Genomic DNA, 22,838 nt, shown 5'->3' on the forward strand with positions numbered 1-22,838 from the left:
GGGGGAGTGGGGAGTGGAGCGGTGGAAGCAAAAGCCCCCTCAGAGGTTTATACCCAACGGGCTTTTTCAATTCAGCCTGTCCGGAATAGAAAAGAGAGATAGCGACAGAGGAGAGCGGAGAGGAGAAAAAAAAAAAAAAAAAGGTGTAAACTCCCCCTGAAACACTGTCAAATAAAGGGAAGACAGGAATGAGAATAATAGTGATAAATGTCAGCGAGGTGCAGCTGCCTCTATGGCTTTGGAGGTTCATGGTTATGCAGTGAGATATATTGTATATAGTGGCCACAGGGGAGATAGAGCCTGTGTAAAGAGAGAGAAATTCCTCAAACACAGGCCGTTTAAGATAAAGCTAGAGTAGAGGAGGCTGGATTCACAGGCTATGTACTAGACGAGAACACAAACAACATATAAACAACGACAACAATGAAGATAACACTTCAATGAATTTATTTTTGGAGTGTGCACATATACCATTGTGGCAGATGAGAGTGTACAGTACAATAGTGTGTTGTGCTCTGTTGGGAATGCTGCATGTGCTGACGATCATCATAGTGGTGTTGGCGGACAAAAAACATGTATCACCATTAAAGTGAATTTGTCAGTAATTAAGAAAAATGTAGTTATTTTCTCCCAAACACCCATGTATTTGCAGCATGTGATTATAGAGCAGGTTTCATTTGTGCAACAGTCATGAAGCCGGCTCAACGGAAAAATGTCACTTTATGTAAGAAAGAAAGTAAGAAAAACATCAAAATTGGAGGATTTTTTTTTTTTTTTTTTTTTTTTTTTACCTGACAGCAACAATAGATTCCAGCAGTCTGTGAAAGCTGCTTCCATCCTCTCCAGGATGTGTAAGGATCCTTCTCTACAAAGTGCCACTCGACGGCAGCCCACAGCCACCAGCACCCAACATTAACTTGTCAATGTGACATTCAGAACAGCACCAATTTTACATTTGATTAAACTTTAATGCAAGTTGGCTGCAGATATATGTGTTTGTGTTGGGCATGTGGGCTGATATGCATGCATGCACGTGTTTGTTTGAGTGTGTTAGTGTGTTTGTGCCTACGTGCGAACAGGAACCCTGCATTTCTAACGTGTTGAAGTATTTCCTACATGAAGGCTGCAATGAAAGGCTGGTGATACGATCAAGCGGGCCAGAGCATCCCTCATGTTGCTATCATTTCCTGCAAGATACTAAACCAATACCTTTGATTTATGGTGTGTCAACCGCCGTTCATTTAGATCACTCTAACCTAGCCGAATAACAATAGAAGAAATACTAACCTGGGCCGTTACAAGAAGCTCTCTGTTTTAAAGGTTGTCTTGGTGATGAAGTGTGACGGATACAAAGCTTCTGCTACAATGCATTTTTCATTTAACAGTGAGTTAATCCTTAAACACATCTCACATTTTGGCATGCACAAATTGTTCTCAGGTGCATTCCAAAACTGTAAGGCCATCAAATACTTTACTGAGCATGTCCAGTACACTTTGTAGCCTCTGACATTAAACAGGGATACAAAAACGCCCCAAAGTCTCTAAGTACTGTAATATTCTGTTGGAGAAATCTGAACTTTGAAATTACCCCTGAAGCAAGTACAGAGTTAAGCTTTAGTTCTTTTTGCTGCTTCACAATGGAAATGAAATGGCTCAAATTACTTATATTGTGCAACCATAAACAACTAAACGCAGCCTTTAAAATCAAGTGTGTGTGTGTTTTGCAGGAGTGTCTGGAGTTCATTATTGTCTACCTTCACGATATAATTACAGTTAAGACATGTTTACTAAAGAAACAGGTGTTCTGCACCGCAATATCAAACCGCCGTGTTCTTTCCACTGAACAAGAAATGTAGTCTGAAAAACACATTTTCATTCATCTTATTCTCCTGGAACATGTAAAAAAAGATTTGCCAATTAGATTTCGAATAACGTACAGTGCCTGAATTAAAACCCACTTTTAATATGCATCAGATTCTTTTTTTAAATGAATCATTTATTCTTCATCTTTTTCTAACGCGGCACACAAAGAAAGGGCTGAGTACTATTAATTATACGATTATAATGAACCGTGGGCACAAACCAAAGGCTTGTGGCTTGTGTGTATCAAACCCAAGAAGGGGATCAAATTTCCGATTAGCCTAACAGTGTTCTGCGGCATTCATCAGCCAAAATATGCAACTTCCACACACTCTCATTGCTTGCTCTCCTAGGCTGGTCTCGCTCGCTCCCCAAGTCATGCGACCTGTCACACACATGACTAAATACACACGGGGAAAGAGAGAATAAAATAGTCTATCTAGCTGTTTTCATCTAAACATTGCCATCTATGCCTTGAATTTGGACACAGGGACACGCAAGAAGAGTTTTTGTAGTTTCTTTACTTACACCCATGCTTATACAAAGCACTTACTGTCACTTCCACGGAAATGTTTTAGCTGGTGGGGTATAGTCCGAAGCTTCTAGTGAGGGAGCACAAATCCACTGACTCATTATTCAGCATGCTGCCTCTTGACATTGTTCTCTCTCCCTTCTTGGTAAAAAAAACACTAAGTAAAAAAAAAACAGTAAAATACAGTTTAAGCAGCACTACTGCATTCAGGATTCATCCGCATTCATAAAAATGGAATATTTGGAGAGAGCTACTATAGACTTTGTAAGGAGTCAGACTTGCATGAGCTAAGAGACTTTCTGTACAGCGGACAGATTGTATTGTTTAATCATATGCTGCGGCGGGACAGTAGAAACACCAACACAGTCAGGCTAGTTAAAAGTCAATTTGTCCGGGGGGATACTGGCGAATATAAAGGAAAGAGAGGGGAAGCGTGGTGGATTTAAAGGGTAGAGGAGTGTCAGGAGGGGGAATCCCATTATTATATCGGTTCCCTAACTTACTCCACACGCTTTGCGGGGGAACGCGGTATGATCGGTGTGTAGGCCTCGGCTCAAACGGCAGCATATCAATTCCCAGACAACAAAATCTCATCTCGGAGTTAATGAAATGCTCCATGCCAACAATTGTCTAATCAAAACTAAATGCTTTTCTACAGCGCAACATCGTTAGAGTCCATCAGCTCAAGTGGGCTCCATGGTGTAATGGATCCCTAATGATGGTAGTTATCATCACCGGTGACCTCAGACCTCTTTGCATCAGACATCACTTCCCCAGTCAGCTGCACTATATATCTGTCTCATTCATAGTGAATCTGTCTAAAAAGCTAATTGCAATATAGTAAATTGCTCCTTTTCCCAACAGCTACACTCAAAATTTCCCTCACATTGAAGCAGGAGGGGGGATAAGAGACGTAAACCACCAGATGCCCTGCAGACAGATAACTCATCCACACACTAGGGGGCAGCAGACACTGAGCCCTGGGGCAGTGCTGCTGATGCCTGTGCAGATAAACTGATCCTTCCCCCGGCGGACTCTGTCGGTGATGTGCGGGTGACATCATGCGAGCGTGCGGGCCTGCCCTTGCACCTGGAAGTGCTGTGACACTGGGAGCGCCTGTCCTCCTCCAAACTCCTTAAAGACCCACAAAAACCGGGGTCCTTTTCAGCTCCGCCGCCGTCGGCATGGCAACGGAACCTGGAGAACACACAAGAGCCATTGACCAGAGGGGCCCGGGATGTCAGATCAGCGGTACTCTATCACAACCTGGGCTTCAGCTGCCCCCCGCCCCGCCCGTAGGATGCAAAAAGGTTAAGTTCTGGCTCCCCGAGACGCAAAAGGTGAAAGAACCAGGGATGGAATCTGTTTTGGAGCTCAGTATTAGAGCATGCGTTGTCCCAATCAGGTCAGTGGCAAATAAGGACAACGCAGCCAGATGTCTAATTTGCCGTAACAGCAGAGCCTGATCTGTGCCAGGCAGCATCTGATGAGAAGCAGTGCAAAGAACCAAGTGGAGGGCATTTAACCTCAAGTGTCGACAGCAGACGAAGACAAGCCAGCATTAAGCCAGTTAAAATGAGCTGCAAACACTGATGCTCTTATACTAGTAACGCAAGCAATTAGGCCAGCACACGCACTATGCACGCTCACATGAATACTAGTGCACACACATGCACACACACATGCACATATGCACTCCGGCACCTACACGTGCACACACTTAAATGTATATAAATCACGCTCTCTCTCTTAGTAACATACCTATACACCTCTCCATTTATGATAATTACAGTGGAATTACAGTGGTGAGGAAGTGCGGAGGCTGAGTGAGAGCATGATTGCCTTGTGCCTCGCAGCCTTAATGCAGTGTCCCACAGCTCCGAGGTGTGAGAGGTATAGTGACGGAAAGTCGTCTGCAAAAGAGTCAACTCCGCAACTCCCACCTTCTTAGGAGTCCTGGAGAGATCCTGGCTGTTGATTCAGAGACTCACAATAAATGCAAAACACACCCACACGCCGGCTTCTCTTGCACGTTGACAATCCTCCTTTAGCCTCCCTCGCTTCTCGCATGCACCTGTTACTAAGACTGCTTACCAGGTGTGTTGAGGATTACTATTTTCAGCGAGTCAAAACCAAAACGCTATAGAAACAACTCTTTGGTCCCACAATTCTTACACTCCCCTGCAAATTCAAGGCTGATTATACAAATGATTGTTTCTAGATGCGAGTTATCGCAATAAAACAATAAGAGGCTCATGCATCAGCAGTCAGTTCAGTGGCTGCGCTGTCATCAAAATGGTCAATTTGCATCCACTTTGAATGATGCGGTGAGGATTTAACTGCCCAATTATTGTGAAAACACAGTAATTTGATTACAGACTCGCTGATTACTTATTGGATTAATTTTGAAGAGAAACAAATGTTATTGTAAATTTATGGACTGGATGATAATAATAGCTCATATTACAGTCTGTAGATTGGGGAAAAAAATCCATTTAACTTCATATGCTCTATATTTTGAATGCCTTCTAAAACCCAATGCACACAAGTACTGTTGTGCACATGTTGACAAGTCGATTAACAGCAGCCACCAGATAGGCACAGTTTCTGAACTAGTCAAACCCCCAGAGTCTCTTTAGTAAGATTAGTAAACATTTTGCATTCACAAACCCTTAACACCTTTCATGGGCACTAGGAACTGCACCCATGGACCCAAATGGCCATTTTCAAACACACTGGAGTGGCATTTTACAGTCTCTAAGCACTGTATCAGCACCTCCTCCCCAGCACATCCCGCTCCCAGTCAGGAGTGCATTTAAGTATTAAGCAGAATTTAGCCCCCCTCTCATGCACCAGTTAATGAGCTCAGTGCTAAATTACTACCACAGCAATTACACTCACATCAGCCCCATTCCCCGCCACACACATACACATACACACACAGAGTAGGCAAATTCAGACAGGCAATTCCATAAATCAACTTGTATATTTGTAGAAATCTGATCATGTTTTTAAAAAATTCTGACCAGCGCACATAATACACACATATATCAGTAGCCCTACAGCAGCAGAAATTCTCATTGATCAGCAGTAAGGGAGTGTGATGCGAGCAGTCTTCTTGGCAGCGGAGAAATTATAAAGCATTTTGTAACGGAAAAACTGCCTGCACACACCCAGGGGCCCACGTGCAGAAATGAGACATTGATCCATAATTGGAAGCACTCAGTCATGAAATCTGAAGACTAATTAAAGAAAGAGAGCTTTAATGGCATGCATTTACATATTCAACACAGCGTTCCAATGTTGCTCACTGACTGACTGTGGCTTGAGAGAGACGGGGGATTGATGTGGAAGCTGAGAGGAGTTAGATCACATAATGACAGAACGAGAGGTGACTGAAAAGGCTGCATCAGTGTGAGTGGCTCTCAGAACATGAAGAAGCCGTGGAGATGTCTTCGCCGACACTGACAGAAACCATCGGCGTCTTCTAATGGCAGTGAATCATGAAAATACGGTCTTGGTACTCAACCATCGCTTAATTATGGAGCTGCTTTTCAGTGTGACCTCCACCAACCGCTGACGGCTCTTGATGCTTCAGTATCGCCTCGGCTTACCAAACGTCTGTTTATACTACGTGTGTGGGAATGCATTACTTCCCTTCTTTGTGTACAGTAGGCGTGTATGTGAGTGAGCGTGCACACCCCTGCTCTCTGTTTGTGTGTGTATGTGTGTGTTGCAGGCTCTAGGTGGAGGGGGTGACATGTACAAGCTGTGGCATCTCATCTGGAGGTGTGAACATGTCTGCTGGCTGTGCCGTGGTGAGGTGCTCAGGGTGCAGCTGCTGATACCCCTGTGGCCCACTGAGCTGCATGCCGCCTGATTACATGTCAGGGCTGGTAAAGGGCTGCTAAACAGGCGCTGGGCTGCAGTAGAGCAGTGCCTACTGGAGCTCCCAGCATCTCTGTTTTTACTGCTTTTCACGGGCTGGACAGTGCTACCTTCAACCTGTTAACCTAGGCATGATAATAGAAGAGCGCCAACGATTGCTTGTCACTGTTAGCGTTGCAGCATTGTACCGTAGACAAGAGGATCTGACTGGTGCCTGTGTGCTTCCTTTCATCGAAAACCACTTGCCACTCATTCCATTATTCTCTCTCTAGTTCTCCTCTGGTTGATTGATTCTGCAAGCTTTTGACTCAAAGGAGAGCTGCCGCTCTGCGTTCGATGTGCTGTGTTCTTCAATGTCCCAACTCGCAGCAGGAGAATATGCCTCTTTCCTCTCTGCACACGCACCCCTTCTTGTATTTTTTTTCTCCCGATACTGTGCTTCTATACCATCCCCAAGAGCCCAGAGCCCTCTCTTAATAGGCTCACTTAAATATCTCTGCTGCCCAGGTTACAGAAATGAAACAGCTCTGGTGCCAGGCCGGCGTCTCTTTAAGTGAAATAGGCTACGGTATAAAAGCCAATCATCTCGAAGGCCAGGCTGAATTGAGGTTAATTGGAACCAACTGAAGGCCAAGGTTCCTTTTGCCTTTTCCATTAGATAAATCTACAGAAAAAAGCCCAGTGTGGAGGATTTGAGTGAAATTTGAATGGCGATATAGAAGACAGGTGGAGGCCATTCACAGTGCTCTGTTGTCTCTTCTCGTTCATCAAAGGGAAAAGTGAATGAGAGAAACTCAAAACACAATGCAATGCACACTGAGTACTCCTTCAATAGATACTACAAAGATGCAATTAGAGGAGAAATGACCAGTATGTTTGTCAGAATGCCTCTAGACCATCGCGTGTTTACATCTCAGCCCTCTTTGGCTCTCCAACTGAGTGCTACCTGTGGCGAACGCAGCACATTTTAATCACTTTATTCCAAAACAACAATCTTGCTCTCACCACAGGTCTAATTTAAACAAAATTGTGTTTGTCTTTTCGGAAAACATAAGGAAGCACCCGCTAAGGGATGTGGCCATAAATCTGTTTATGGGAGGAATGCATGAGTAATAAATCCATGCAGGCTTATGCCGACCATGCTGTGCTTATTTGTGCCCTTTTGTTTCATACTGCAGCATTTTGAAAACAAAAATGAAAAGCTCCTGATCCTTCACAGAGGGAGGATCTAGAGGCAGGGAGGAGCTGGTCTCTCCCATCCCTTTGTCTAGTTAGATAAAACAATGCATGCCTACTACTGAGCAGAGTGGAGAAGCAACAGATTACATGTAACATGTTACAGTAATCTGATTACAAAAATAGTTACTGTAATCAGTTACATTTACTAGAAAAACATCAGATTTCAGATATAGTGGATAAAATAGGTGATTATTTGTTGGATTACTTGATGTGTTTGAAGGGGGAAAAAAATCAATTTTGATAGAGAATTTATAGGCAAATAAATATTTACATAACTTGAAAGAATGGCAAATCATAGCTGTAGATGATGGCTAAAAAATTTTCATATCAGCCTGCAGATTTAATTAGCTCCATATTTCACACATTTTGAGGGCAAAATAATCCAAAAGTAATTGAAAATCAGATTAATTTATTCAACTGGAATTATCTATTTGGATTACGTTACTGATTTATGTTATGTAGGTAATCAGTAATCTGTAAACGCTGCTCATGTGTGGCCACCAGTATTGGGGAATGCTACTTTTAAAATGTTACCTCTATTCAAAGTAACTCATTACAGTACATTTGCATTGATGAAATGATGAGTCTGACAAGAAAGGAGAAAGAAAAGAAAAAATAAATTATATTATAAATGTATATTGACCTATGTAGTAGCACCTTAACTACTATCTGGTTCTATCAAGTGAAAAACGGATGTGTTACTTGTTACTACAAAAAACTCTTAGTGACGCAACACACTCCCAACACTGGTGGCCACATTCTAATCCTCTGGGGGATTAACCTCTAAGAGCAGGATATTCACTCATAAACCTTTATAAATCTGAAACACATGAACTCGCTGGGCCACATGCAAACCTCAATCTGTCTCTCCTCTGGTGCACAGAGCTGCCTGGCACATATTTACCACATGGTGCTGGCCACAAATGAATTCTGATGAACAGCCTCCGCCATGCCGTGATTTGACCGAACCGGAGCGACCGTGCAATCCAACCGGTCTCTATATCACTTACAGAGCTATTCAGAATGCTGTGCGATGTGATAGCCTGTGCGATATATTTTTTTTTCTTTGACCAGGGTTACCTTGATGAATTCACTCCTCTGTCACTTGATATCTGCCCTAGTGAGTGTTATTACCTTCTGATTGGTGGATTGGGAAAAGTACAATGAGCCACGCTGGGACATTACTTCCCCGTATTGTTTCCTTGGCAGTGGAACAGAGGAGCAGCCTGACCAGTCAGATGTAATCGGGGCCGACTGCCGTAATCAGCTGGCTGTCCCGGGGAGACACTGAATATGCCACATCTCTGCTCCGCTCCTGATAAAGGAAACCAAGCTACATCCCATTCTATTAAATCCCATTTGAATGTTCCTTTCTCATCATCCTTACATTATAGAACCTAATAACACTCTGTGTCCCAGTGTTCGCTCCATCTTGATAAAAAAGAAAAAAGAAAGAGCGGCAGTAAAGAGCTGTGACATGTCTGGGCCGTCACGCACAAGCATTGATCGCACGTCATCATTTCTATTAAGAGACGAGCACAGAAACTGAGCAGCGTGGACACAGTTGGTTATTGGTAAATGCCGCCAATGAGGCTCCGGCGACAGTGTTTACGGTAAACGCAGGCCATCGGGAATAGGGCTGATTCATTATTAAGGGTGTTAGCATTAAGAATGTCAAGTTAACATTCCTGTTTGCCCCTAATGTAATTGGGCCATTTCATTTCAGCCTTGATTTATGCAGCATTATACAGCATTAAAGCCTACAGCGTGTGGCTCCTTTTCAGGGCTGCTGCACTGCAAAGTAAGGTTGGAGGGAAAAAAAACACTTGATTCATGCAAAAATCAAGATTGTTTAGCACCCAATTTTAAATCAAGCTTTCAATCAAAGCAGTAGTATTGATGTCTATGTATATTCAATGTCTATGTACTTGGGGTGATGGTAAAGGTGAAACTATCCTGAAAATTGCATGCTCACTTCTGGAATACAATGCACTGCCAAAAAGATTCCAACTCTGAGACCCCAAGGTATCAGGTAAAGAATAATACAACCACTTCCAAATACAGTTAAGAATTTTGGGGGGCCTTGAGGACTGTACAAATGATTTCAGGCCCTTTTTTTCCCCAAGAAAACATTGCAGTAAATGTCACAAACCGAAAACAATTATGTTTTTAGAGGTTCTCAAGAGTTGAAAATTGAGACAAATTGTGAGCTCCCTGCCAAATCTCACCCCTTATTACATAGCTGTATGATTTCTGTCCCACTGGGGTCCTAACCGCTCCCTGACCAGAGATTTACAACCCCGCTTTAGAGGAGAAGTCATGCATCTTTAAAACCAAATGAATGTACTTTAAATTTAATGACATTTTTCCTAAGTCTAGGCAGATTTAAGTCGCACAGTGTGAGGACCGGCAATGATGAGGCTGTTTGAATTGAAGTGTGAAAAAAATAAAAAAAATAAAATAAATCACATGCTCACCCCCCCACCTGCCCTGCTACTCTGTACTCAACTCAACCCCTGCGTGCCTGCGTCTGTGAGTGTGTGTGTGTGTGTGTTGGGGGTGGGGTGGGGTGTATATGTGTGTCAGTGTGGCTTGCTGTCCCTCTGCTGGGTGTGGTGTGGTGCGGTGCGGTGCGGTGCGGTGCACTGTGGTGTGGGGGATTAATGAAGTGGCGGCACACAGGGGAGATCCATCTGCAGCCAGACAGTCTTAATGAACTACCAAGGCCCAGACATGGCACTTTTACTGAAGCCGCCACTTATGGCTTATGACAATGCTGAGGAAGCAGGATCGCTTTTGTTTTGAATGGGCTCGCCTTTAATGGTGACAAAGTGAACTTTTCAATCTACCAGAGTGCACTTCAGCCAATATCAGGTGTACTCTGCGTAACAGTTTTGTGCTTTTCTATAGGGGCTCAATCTGATTTCTTTGACGTACTGTAGTACCTTCACTGAAAAGCACAATCTGTCAAAGAAAGGGTGCCATTTTCTAGGTATCATGGTAGGCAGTTGGGTCTTTGCCAGTAACATTAAAAAACCTTGCTTAAAATCAGGAACAATGTTCATAATGCACTGTGCTAACTCATTCAAAATCTGCAATAAAAAGCTACCTATTTTAAATAACAGCAGCTGTAAGACATAGTGTGGAACCCAGCATACAGTACAACTGGACCAGGTCTAGGGCTTCTCATTAAAGATGCCTCATGGCAAAATCACTGACAATTATCAACTCATTACCTCACATTCAATAAATCTCTTTCATTGGAATGAAATAGAATTGACACCAGCTGTTTGGTGGAGATTCCTTCAGGGCGAATTCAGCTCTGTCTTTTTCAGTTTAAGGCCCGACCTGTAATTACAGTGTTGCACCCCCTGTTGAAAAACTGTCACCTCAGTACTGCCTTTGTTTACATTATGATTTATGATTTACACATCGTGAGCCCGGGGTTACGGGTGTCAGCACATAGGCAACAACACGGGTAATCAAGTTTACCCTGCTGGTAAAAAGAAGAAACAGAAAAGCAAATAGGATCCATAATCATTTGACCTACAGCATTCACCCACCTACTCATCCTCCCATCCTCGAAGAACGAGCAGAAAGGAAAAAGGGGGAGAGGAGGTGGAGCAGAGAGTGGAAACATTAGGGTGAGACTGAAAAACAGGATGACAGCTCAACAGATGAGATGGCTATGTCTAATCCCCTTCCAGAGGAGCTTCATTGAAATTGAACTTGGAGCGCGGAGGACAAGACGGGAGAAAAATTGGAGCATTGTATATTGTATAGGCATCGTGGGGCGTCTTTGGTTTTCTCTCTGAAGTGACTTTGACAGCTGGGGGGATTAAGGAGCAGTCCATCGTACATGGCCCAAACAGCAGGGATTAGACTAAATATGCTCCCTCTTGTCTCTGGCTCCCTCATTTAAATCAATAAAAACTGATCTTCACCACAGCTCTTATACATGTGTATGTGATAGAGAAGGTTAGGTCGTGAGCCAGAGCAGAGGGAATAATACCCGCATAAGGAGGGAGAATGGCTCCAGAGGGGAGGAGGAGCCAGCTGCAAAGTGTTGCTGCTTGCTGCTGCAGTTTGCTGAAAGCTCCTTTTTATGTTGTTCATGATGCCGCAGCTCTGCTTAGAGCCGCGCATCGGCATAGTACATTAGATCCTGGGGAACATTATTTCTAAAGGCCAAGAATTAAACTTGGACAGCTCGAAATTGGCCAGCCTCCTCGCACATCCGGGTTGACAAGTCGCTTATTGGGATCTTAAAGCAAAATTCCATTCCAGGAGAAAATCTTCACTTTTTAACATGCACTTATTTCCATAGGAGTTCAGTAAACTGCTGACATCAGCTGCCACAGAGATCCAGAGTCACTATCGGCACTCAGGCTTATTTTCTAAAGTTACATTCAACTGCACACATTTTGAGAACCTACTCTAAAATCATACCTCCAAAGTTCTGTACTGCAACAAGGAACCTGAGAACAGAGATGATTTCCAGCTGAGGGTTGTAGTTCATAAATTCATAAATAACTTGTTGTTGTGTATTCGGTGTGCTCATAGAGCTCGCTAAGTAACGAGTGACTCCCCTGGACAAACCCATTCTGGTGCATGAGATGTAAAATCATGATTACAAGGTATTGTGGTTAGAAATCACAACCCTGGATACAGATACAAATGAAATGATTATCAATAGTTTCCTGCAGGCTATAAACAGAATGATTTTAAGACTAGGCTCTCAAAACATGTGCAAGTGAATGGAGGGTCAGAAAAGAAGTCTCAGTCCAAAGACGACAAAAAAAAGTGAAAATATGCGACCATCAAACCTGACATTAAGATCTGAGTATAACAATCAGCAACCAGCATGCAACAATTGAGCTACTAGTCTACCTCATCCAAAATGTAATATTGCGGTATTGCACCATGAATTATGAGAGGTCTATTAAACAATAGCTTTAGTATCCCCAATCAATGCAGCAGCATTATCCATGGGCTCCTTCTCATTTTACAACCATTGCAATCCAATGGCAATCACAGTTATCTTTGTTTTATGTGCTGCATGTACATTTATAGTTACACTACCATTATGCCTGCTATTGGATACGCTAATGACAGCATGTACAACAAATTACTGAACTGACAGATTCAAATTACATAAGTTTTATAGACTCCTCTACACTTAAATAACCCCACAGCACTTTGATTACAAAGTTGCAGTTACAACCTCAAGTATGCAGCTTTCTTAGGGAGTGTTTTAGAATTGACTAAGTGGAATGAAGGCTAAGGAGCAAATAAGTAGAGCTTCCCAAACCCCAAATCTGTCTCTAATCCATAAAATTACACCTGTCACTAGAAAGTTAGATTTATTAAAACTACTTCCTGATCCGCGGAGGAAAAACCATTAAAACACACAAAGGCCTTCAATCTGTGCTTAATTAACACAGCAACCTTTTTCCAATCCTGGCAATCACTTCCCTATCTGCCAGATTAGTTTAAGGACGTGAATACAGATAGGAAATGACCAAAACAACTTTAAGGCTATGGCAGAGGAGGAAATAAATATGCTAATCAAGGAGAGAGAGGCAGAGGGGGAGAGGGAGAGAGAGTGAAGAGGGGATATTGCAATGGTCTATTAACCTTTTCCTCCCCACAGCAGTCTCCAGAGACATATCCCACGGTGCTTATTTCAAGTCAAGTGTGTCATTTCAACAGAGGGAACATCAGTTAGCCATCCCCAAAGTGTGTTTCAACCGCTGTGTATCTCCTGTGAAACGCGAGTTCCACATTTAGCGACGGCACTTATATGAAATGATGGTAATGTTAAAGGAATACACCGAGGGAGATTGGCCCTTTGGTCAATGGATCATTCGCTCCAGTGCTCCATGGTAACTCTTTAGTTCAGTGGTTCTCCATTGTGGTCCTGGACCCAAAGTGCTGCTGGTGTTCTATCCTACCAGCTAGTTAATTGCATTCACCATCCCAGGCTCTAGCATACACTATGCTGAGTGACAGTGGGTGACGCGCATTTTCTCAGAATTAAAAAAAGGAACTGAGCCCTTGCAGCAGCTCTAAAGCTCAATGGTAGGTAATCTTAAATGATATGCTGCCAAGTCTGGCAGTTTTATGTAGGAGAAAATTTACACAAAATATGATAATAAAATATCATGGTGGGTGATGGGAGACTGTGTACAACTAAAAATAAGCAGCAGATGAATACGCGGCTGCTCACCTGAAGTCACAAATAAACTCTGATATATGAGCTATATTGAGTTAATGATATTTCATTTTTAAAATGTATGAATCCACAGGCAACACAACTGTACTTACTTTGGATAATGCTTGTCACCTACCATCATTCAACATAGTGTCGAAGTGTTTGCATGGAGCGCCAGATCTACCACGGACACATGGATGATTTTGGTGTCTGTGTTTTCATCAGTTAACTGGTAAGGTCTCCCAAAAACCTGGTGTATTCCTTTGAAGAGAAGTAAGTTGTGTGCTAACCTTTGATCGTAGCCGGACTCTTTCCTGCGGCAGTGGAGGGTCACCACTCGGTGGCCCTCGCTCCTCACGTCCTGGCTGACTATCCACTGGGTGGGGTTGCTGGGCCGAGCCCCCAGAAACGTCACCCCTTCTTTCAACTTCACCCTGCGGAGGAACAGACACAGACATGTTTAAGAGCGTTAATAAGGCAGCATGGTTCCCTCTTTACGCATGTGGTGCTACCAAAAAGATCTTTAATTCAGCGAGTCATTGAATGCGTCCAGCTGATCCTCGCGTGACAGCTGGAGCCAGAAAGACAATGATAGATATTTTTTTTGTCATTCTTGCTGGAGATGCACCATCCAGATGGCTCCCTGCACCGTCTCCACTTTTCTTCAAAAGATGTCCCAGCTGTATTCTACATTTTGATCGCAATGTTTTTGTTTCCTCAGAGGAGCATCGGCTGTTTTATACATGTGTGTTATACTGTTGCACCAATCAATCACATAATCAAATACACACACAAAACACCTGCTACTTTATTGTGTAATTTGGCTACAGCATGACAAATGCACATCCTAAACAGTCACGGCAAGCTTTAATTTTAAACAGTATGTCCTTGAAGTGCTGATGTACTGTAGTATGCATAAGGAACATGAGATTTTGTCATTTTTGCTTTGATGGCAATTACTTTTCATTCCGAGAGTAAACATTTCAAATTAGAAATAATTTTTTTTTTTTTATCTCAGACACATTGGGATTCATCATTCATGGTGACTGTGCTTTGCTACAAAATGAGTGCATAAGTGGGATGTGACCATCCCATCATGGCACTCCTCTCTCTCCTTTACCTCCATCAGTAATAGATTCACTCTCTCTGAAAAGGACATTATGAAAGGGTTTCTTAGACTGCGGCAAAATTACAGTGTCAATGTCCTTGGCTCAGTGGACTACAAAGGGGGAAAATGTTTGCAGGAATAAGTACAAACTGGAAATGAAAATTTCACTCAAAAGTAACCCATATTTTACAGTATATTCACTGCACAGAGAGTGATCGTGTGTTGACATAAAATAGATTTAGACTCATGTTCAAAGGCCTGTGTGATTTTGTCTGAGGATGACAGAAAAGTTCCAGTATTGAAGGGGCAACTAAATTATAACAGAAGGCCAAATCACTCTCCCTATTAAATCTGTACCAGGTTGGCGGATGAAAGCAAAGATAGGAGTGTGAACTGGTTGTCACACTTTGACATGCACTATGTGATTGCCTCTATGTATGCCGATGAATATATCTGCCCTCTTCAGTCAAGCCTACTGCTTTAATGTGATGTCTTATTATGATGTGACAGAGGGGTATAGCCCGACTGAAAGGCAACATGGGTAATATGACAGATGGTGTGCTTCCCCTCTCTATAGGAATGGAGAGAAACACTACAGCAAAGGGTCATTCTGAATTTGTGTGTGTGTGTGTGTGTGTAATTGCATTTGTGTGTTCGTAAGGTACTTCTAAGATGATTTGATGTCTCTTTGCCAGCTGCTTCCCTCTCTATTATGTGTGTGCGGACGGGCGAAGGCCTATAGCCGTTTATAGCTGGTAGAGCTCTGTCCCACCGTCACATGTCTCAGACCTACAGGGGGAAAGGAAGATGAATAGGGGAATGCTACAGTAATGTAAATAAATGATAACAGATCTGTTCCCTTTCTCAAGAAAGAGAGTATGCTAAAATAGGAGGGTACGCTACTGTAATGTAAATATATGATAACAAGCTGTTCTTTCCCTCAAGAAATCATTATGGAGATCCACACTTGGGGTTAGTCAACAGTAGGATGACAGCAACTGCAACATCATTGATCCTGCATAACATAACCTCTCTGTGTACACTCACTCCTGAGTTGACATAGGCCTACTTCGCCATTTGAATTGGAATCTCTTTAATGTAAAAATTCACCCTAAAACACTTAAAAAAACACAGCTATTGGCAATGTACGTTGCATTTCTGGGCCCACTTTGTTGTTTGGTGGTGCGTTTTTCACGCTGATAACATAAAACCACGATGAGATATTTCCAGCTCAGCTGCACTGCGGTTCTATTCTATTGTAAAATCTATCTAAAACATCAGTGGTAAACATCAGGGTTTGGTATCAGTCAGAATCAAAGAGCGAGGCTTCTTTCTAGACTCACCATTTAGCACCAACATTCAACAATCACGCAGGGAGAAATCCATCATAGAAGAGGCAGAAACACCAATTTCTGCACTGACAGTAGCCTCAATAAACCATGCAATGCAGCCACAAGACGTTTTGAGTAAGGGGCGCGGCTGCAATCTTAGAAAAGCCCCAGTGCTCACAAGCTAGTTAGCAGCCAGCTATATTTACATGTCCATATGCCCACCTTCGATTGAATGCAACAAGTTCACGCCTGTTTTCTGGGGATTGACGAAAGCCATTCTGGGAAATATAGGAAATCACTAACTTAGGTAGAAGTAGATGAGGCAGGTTGAGGGAAGGTGGGTACACCACAAAAGTACATTACAAAACTTCACACAATAACTCCTGGAATGCACCGAACATCACAAATTGATGACATCTAACAGTGTAAGAGCATGCAAGGGTGGGTTTTTCCTTTAAGTGGCAGATCAGACAAGACAGCACATATTCAACTTTACTGATCAGGCAGCAGTGAGCCGAAGGTCCACGGCTCAAGTCAGAGCGAAATTAAGTGCTGAAGACGAGCTTCCTGGCAGCGACCAGTTACCATAACTTATACAACTGTAACACAAAAACATGAAAAAGCTCGTGGACAGCCTTCCTCTCTCCAAATGTGAGCAGCAGGATCTTGCTTCCGGTTTCTTTACACTTCAATGATCAGGATGTCTTACCAGCGGTTCCCAATGAGGCTTTAGAATGTTCTAGACGCAGCCGAGTCTCACAGGAGTACAGGTCATTACCCTGTCGACCACAGCCATGCTCAGAGAGCAGTTATTGGAGTATGCTTGAAGTGCCTTTTATTGACTTAATGGTCAATATGGCCTTGTAACCAGCCACCCAAAGAGTCTCCTGCAGGTTAACCACCAGTCGAGCACTGCTGGCTATTAGATTCCTGCTGTAACCTTCCCCCTGGAAATATATGTTTTCAAATGGTGTAGCTCTTTGAAAAGCCTACTAAACTACCCCCATACTTTACATGCCAACTAATGTTGAGCAAGGTCCATTGTCAGTCAAACTCATAACATAATATAAAAATAGTCTCATGACAATAACACAAGCCCTGTGGTCCCAAAATGGTCCCAATGTATGATTTAAGCATTGGACAACGGTACTACCTTTATAAGCTTCTCATAATCTCTCAGTGTTGTGTGTACATTTCCCGCAGCGAAAATGTATCACACTGTTGTATGGGGATCCGGGACCCAAATAAAGAGTGAAGTCAAGGGCGCGTCAGACACTCCCAGACAACAATTGGGTAGAACTCCCCATCAAAGTTAGACAGGCTGACGCTCCCCTGAAAATGAAGGAGGCGGGAACACTTTATATAAATGCACCTGGGCTCTCCACCGTCTCTGAATAGGTCTCCTGTGAACTCATTGAGCTACAATCGAGACTGAATGTTCTGAATACCAAGTATTACACAACTAGAGGGGAAGTAAAGAGACAGCGGTCCACAGAGGGAAGGAAGGCGCACTGTGAAAAGGCAGTGCCGTTTAGCTGACAGTATAAAGGTACACAAGATGCAACTCTTCAAAAGTGTCAGCAGACACAAGAGAAACTGACAGGCCTTCATTGGCACAGTAGTAAGTCTGAGCCAAACAGAGCTGAACAAAGAGAGGTGCATGTAGGTAGTCCAGAGGCAATCAGAGAGCACAGAGTGATTCATTCCCAATTCTAATACCAATTCATGTCACCATGCCCCTTTCTCAGATACAGAGGGAAGAACGCCGCCCTGCAACTATATCCTAGCTTCTCTTTCTTTCTCTCTCTACTCTCTCTTTCTCTCTCTCTCTCTGCCACCCTTCCTCCCTCAGACCTGATTGTATGCTTGGACTCCTCGAGGGCTCCCTCAATAAATAATGATGAGATAAGTAGGGGAGCTGCTTCTCAGTGGGGCACTGAAAGAAATAAACATTTTCAGGGGAAATCCAATAAGGTGGAAAGCTGAACGATGACGGGAGTCCCCAGCCGGTGGTCCGTGTCCTTCGGCCCCGGCCTGCCTTCTGGTTCTCCTCCCCCGGCCTCCTTCCATCTGGCTCCGTCCGGCCGCTCCCCGCTCCCCACACGCCTCACGGGGGCGGTGACCTACTCCGACCATTTTCTCTCCGCCCGACTCCTCCGAGGACACATGTGCGTCTTCAATCAAGCGGCTCCCGGAAGGCGGCGGTTCCTGTTTTTACTGGGCCATCCCCCGCCTACATAAACAGTGTGCGGGGAACGCGACGCCTCAGCAGGGAACAGAGGGGAAAAGAGAGGCTGCAGCGTGAGGGAAATGGCGGAGAGACAGCGGGGGAGTGTGTGTGTGTGTGTGGGGGGGGGGGGGGGGGCAGCACTCTGTGATGGTTTGTGGTCGGTGGCTAATGGAAGCAGTGCCAGATAGTCTTGTAAAGCACCGCGCTCATCTACGAATCTGCTGCCTTGTGGACCGTAACCGCTGCAACATCAGACATCAACAACACACACACACACACACACACACACACACACACACACACACAGTTTCCCAAGACTTGCACACACACAAAAATAATAAATCAGGCGAAACACCCACACTCCAATCCCAAAGTGACAAATCAAAACAATATCTCAGACTTATTTTATTTCAGCAACATACAGCAAGACATGGAAAGTTTTGCAAACTCTCTAAAAAAAAAAACGAAACATAAAGTTCATTCCCCTAACAGAGTATTTTTACAGTAACCGTATGTCTTGTGTGTGTGTGTGTGTGTGTGTGTGTGTGGGGTCATCTCTCCTCAGAACACTGTGGTATTACTGATGGCTTCACCCCACCACCCCTCCCTCCCAGCTCTTAGACGCCATCGAGCAGCAGAGCCTGTGCCTGCGTGCTTATGTGTGTATGTGAGTGCGTTTGCAATGAGAGATAGAGGTCCCTCGGTTTTTTTTGTGTGCCTTTTCCGATAGAGAAAGGAAGAAAGCAAGAAAGAAAGCAAGAACGACGGAAAAGAAGAGAGATAGAGGAAGAGCACGAGAGAAGGTCGGGGGAAGAGGCTGAGTGACTGAATCAGTGTGTTTGCAGGCACAGAGCGTGACTGTGCACTCGGCAGCTACTTAAATCAATCTGTCGTGCTGCTCATCCCGACCATTCAACAGGAAAGGAAAACAGATGCTTCGATACTATAGGCTGCGAGAGACCAAAATAACCACCGTTTGTAGGAACGCTGGGCTGGATGTTTTTGTTTTTCTTTCGTAAACAGTTTAAAGTCATCATAAAATGTTAATAGGACGACAGCAGCTCAAGCATTTCACGGGGGGGGGGGGGGTGGGGTGGGGGGGGGGGGGAGTAATGCACTGAAACAGCACTTTGAATCCCTTTATGAAAGTCCTAATACAAGAGCATGAGGCGGGACAGACTCGGCTGTCTGCTGGCTGTCAGCAACACCTCAGCATGGTCATGTAAACACAATATCCTCCAGGACGGGCCGCTCCATCAGCCCCGCATCAGCCTTTTTCCCCTCTGCGCATGAATTATTCATTTGTTCCGTCTTTTAACCATCACAATGTCAACACGAATGATAAGAAAGCATTTAGGATTCCCGACCTGTGCCCATGTCAATATTTGCATTTATTATATAGGCGGGCGTTTTTTTTTTAGCATTTTACCTGGAGTGACACGAAGTGCCACGGTCAACAAAAAAGCGACTTGGTAAAAAACGAGAGAGCCTCAAAACGAATGTGACAGTGACACGGCGGGGGAACTTCTTGCGGCCCTTTGCTCATGCGTCGGTGTCAATGGAGTCACTAAGTGCCGGCAGCATCCTCTATACCTAGCAGTCATTTTCCCTGCATGCCAGGGGAGACGTTTCATTGGCTTTTCATTTCTGAATCACGCGGCGGAGATTACAGGAGCCGCGCCTGTTGTTCTGCTGAGTGGCCATAAAAGAGAAGGGGGGGAAACTGTTTTGTATGGATATCTGTTTGCCAATTACACCATCTTTTGTGTAGACACGGTGTGAGCAAAGAGAGGGAGCGTCGCAAATCCCATATGAAGAATTCATATGATTGCTATCGTGGCGTGAGCTTTTCGCGCGGGGTTCCCGGAGAATGTGTCCACCTAATTGGATTTCCGCGACATTCAGGAGCGCAGCGAGCGAGCGAAAACACGGCGAGATGGGAGCAGCAGCGAGAAATATGAACGCAGTCAATAATACTCGGATGTGACTTTTCTAAGATATTGGAAGATATTTATAACATATTTGCACAGCCTTTCCTCTGTTGTTCCATGAGACAGATGGGGTTTCAATCAGACGGGACTCAAACAAACAAACTCAACAAGAATCCCTCGTCCTTATTAATGGGAAATGACTGACTGCTGTTAGCGAGTGATTTGCAGTGTTTCTGATTTCCATAGAGGATTAATCCAACAGCTCCTCTATCCTGTAAATTGCAGTATCATCCCTGGTTGGAGGATATTAAAGTGTCACTGTATTTGAGAGGAGCTGATTTAGAGTGAGCAGGTAGTAGGGCTCAGCAAAGGCTGCTGGGACGCGTGGATTTCCACTGATTCCTGGGGGCAGGCAGGCAGCCGGAGGCTAATCTGTAGACGAACGTGTGTGTGTGGGTAAACATGCCTATCATTTATAGCACAACAGCAGCCCCTCTCAAAACGCACGCGCGCACGCAGGCACATACATAGGTGCACACACGCACACTCACACACACACAAACACGCACACACACGCGCGCGCTCACAGGAGCAGGCCTCCGTTAAGCTGTGACGAGGAGATAATGCCACAACGTTGCCTGTAGCAAGAGAGATTTAACCGCGCACTTGTTTTCCTTTTTTTTTTTGCCTCTCTTTCGTTTCATTTCCACTTTTGAGAAAATGGGGGGAATAAATAGTTGTGCGCCCAGAGGAAATGGTTAGTAAATGGAAAGCTATATTGAAGGCTCCAGCTCTGCTGCTCTCATGTTGATGTCTCATCTCGGGTTTCATGTAGTTTGCTGGTCAGAGTCAAAGGGCTGCATGCTTATCAGGTGATTTTAATCAGGTTTAGCCCTCATCAAACCATCACAGACAAATAAGGCGACCGGGGTGAGAGTCCTTTGTGTCCTCAGAGGATTTCCAGGAGAGCCACATTGTTTTAAATGAGCTTGCAATGGCAAGTTGAGTGTTATTCAGCCTGTTGTCTAGTGTTGCTGCATTCACATACTGGCTGAAAAAAAGCTTGGCATCGTGGGATGTCAGTCAACTACAACGATAAACTGGCTTCTCATTGCCGAGATGATTTCTACAAACAAGAGGCACGAACATTCCATGTACTTTGATACAATAAACACTTACAAATGTTCAATATTTCATTTCAAAATTTCTAATAGCGTATATTTGCGGAAATTGTGAAACATTATTCCCACTGCCATTGAATAGCTCAGCCAAACCACAATTTGGCGGAACGTCTTTTTCTCCCGGACTCCAAAACAGTCAGAAGCAGAAAGCTCTCGCATATTCACCACTCTATCATCATTGGAAGAGGAGACGAGAAGAAGGAGCAGGAGGAACGGAAGCATGTGCATCCATTATGAAAGACCTTTCAACATGTGGTTTGTCTTTAAGTTGGGGAAAATTCAACTTCTGTCACCAAGTTCCAGCTGAAGTTGCGTTACAGGCGGCACTTAACACCAGCATTGGTGGAGTTTACCATTGTTCTGTTATGGAAATCAACGAGCATCGGCTTTTCTGCCTATGGTAAATCGCCACAATATGAATGCAGCATGTGTCCATCAAGAGGATGGATGGTCAGTCATAGAGCCGGTCATGGTTGCTGACAAATAGAGATCCGTATCCGCAGATGATGTGAGGATTGGCATAGTGGCGTCGCGCCCTGCAGGGTGGGGAGGACTGGGTGGGCGCTGGGGCTCTGGGTCCTTCCGGGCTGACGCTTGGTATTCAGCGCGGCGTCTGAGTCTTAACCCTCCGTCAGAGCCCAGGGTTATTTACACCAGCCAGTAGCTTCCCTTTCCCAAGAGGGTATGGGAGTTGGTAAAAGATAAGCATTGTGTGGCAGCAGAGGCGACTGACACCGCTTCAACAACATGAGGATTTAGCCTGAGAACAGAAAACTAATGCCCCGCACGTGCCGGGAATCTCTGATACACACTAGCACCCATCTGCTCATATACACATGGGCACGAATAGAAATGCACAAGCACACACGTACACACACACACACACACACACACACACATGGGTGCTCCTGCTTGTGTACGCAAACAGAGGGATATAGGCATCATAGAGGCATCCAGGAGTTCATACAGACAGACAAGTGGCTACTCTCTCTCTCTCTCTCTCTCTCACACACACACACACACACACACGCACACGCACACGCACACACACACTCAATGAGGTAATGAACAGCCTGCCGCGGTAAACGGCCCCCGGCATGGCTTACTCTAATGCTCACAAAATTGCTTTTAATTGGTGGAAGAGAATAAATCAATGCAAACCATGTTTAGAAAACTAGCAGAGGGGAGGAGGAGGAGGAGAGGAAAGAGGGCAGAAAACGAATAGAGGGGAACAAAGCGTAGCGTGGGCCAATCAGCCGCCACAGTCGTCAGAGGAGGCTGCTCTAGCAATGACAAACTACAGTGGCGTTTGTTAATTTCTCCT

The 22,838-nt window shown here is 44.3% G+C and overlaps 1 protein-coding gene across 1 annotated transcript in view; it reads right to left on the reverse strand.

Annotated features, from left to right (window-relative positions):
• Positions 1 to 22,838, reverse strand: part of LOC139933657 (transmembrane protein 132C) — an 87,301-nt gene that overhangs the window by 39,761 nt on the left and 24,702 nt on the right. Inside the window, exon 3 of the mRNA XM_071927807.2 lies at positions 14,024 to 14,167. Within this exon, the coding sequence (XP_071783908.2) occupies positions 14,024 to 14,167 (144 nt within the window). The remainder of the gene's footprint in view (positions 1 to 14,023; positions 14,168 to 22,838) is intronic.

The sequence above is a fragment of the Centroberyx gerrardi genome, chromosome 8, assembly GCF_048128805.1.
Source record: "Centroberyx gerrardi isolate f3 chromosome 8, fCenGer3.hap1.cur.20231027, whole genome shotgun sequence".
NCBI classification, from domain to species: Eukaryota; Metazoa; Chordata; class Actinopteri; order Beryciformes; family Berycidae; genus Centroberyx; species Centroberyx gerrardi.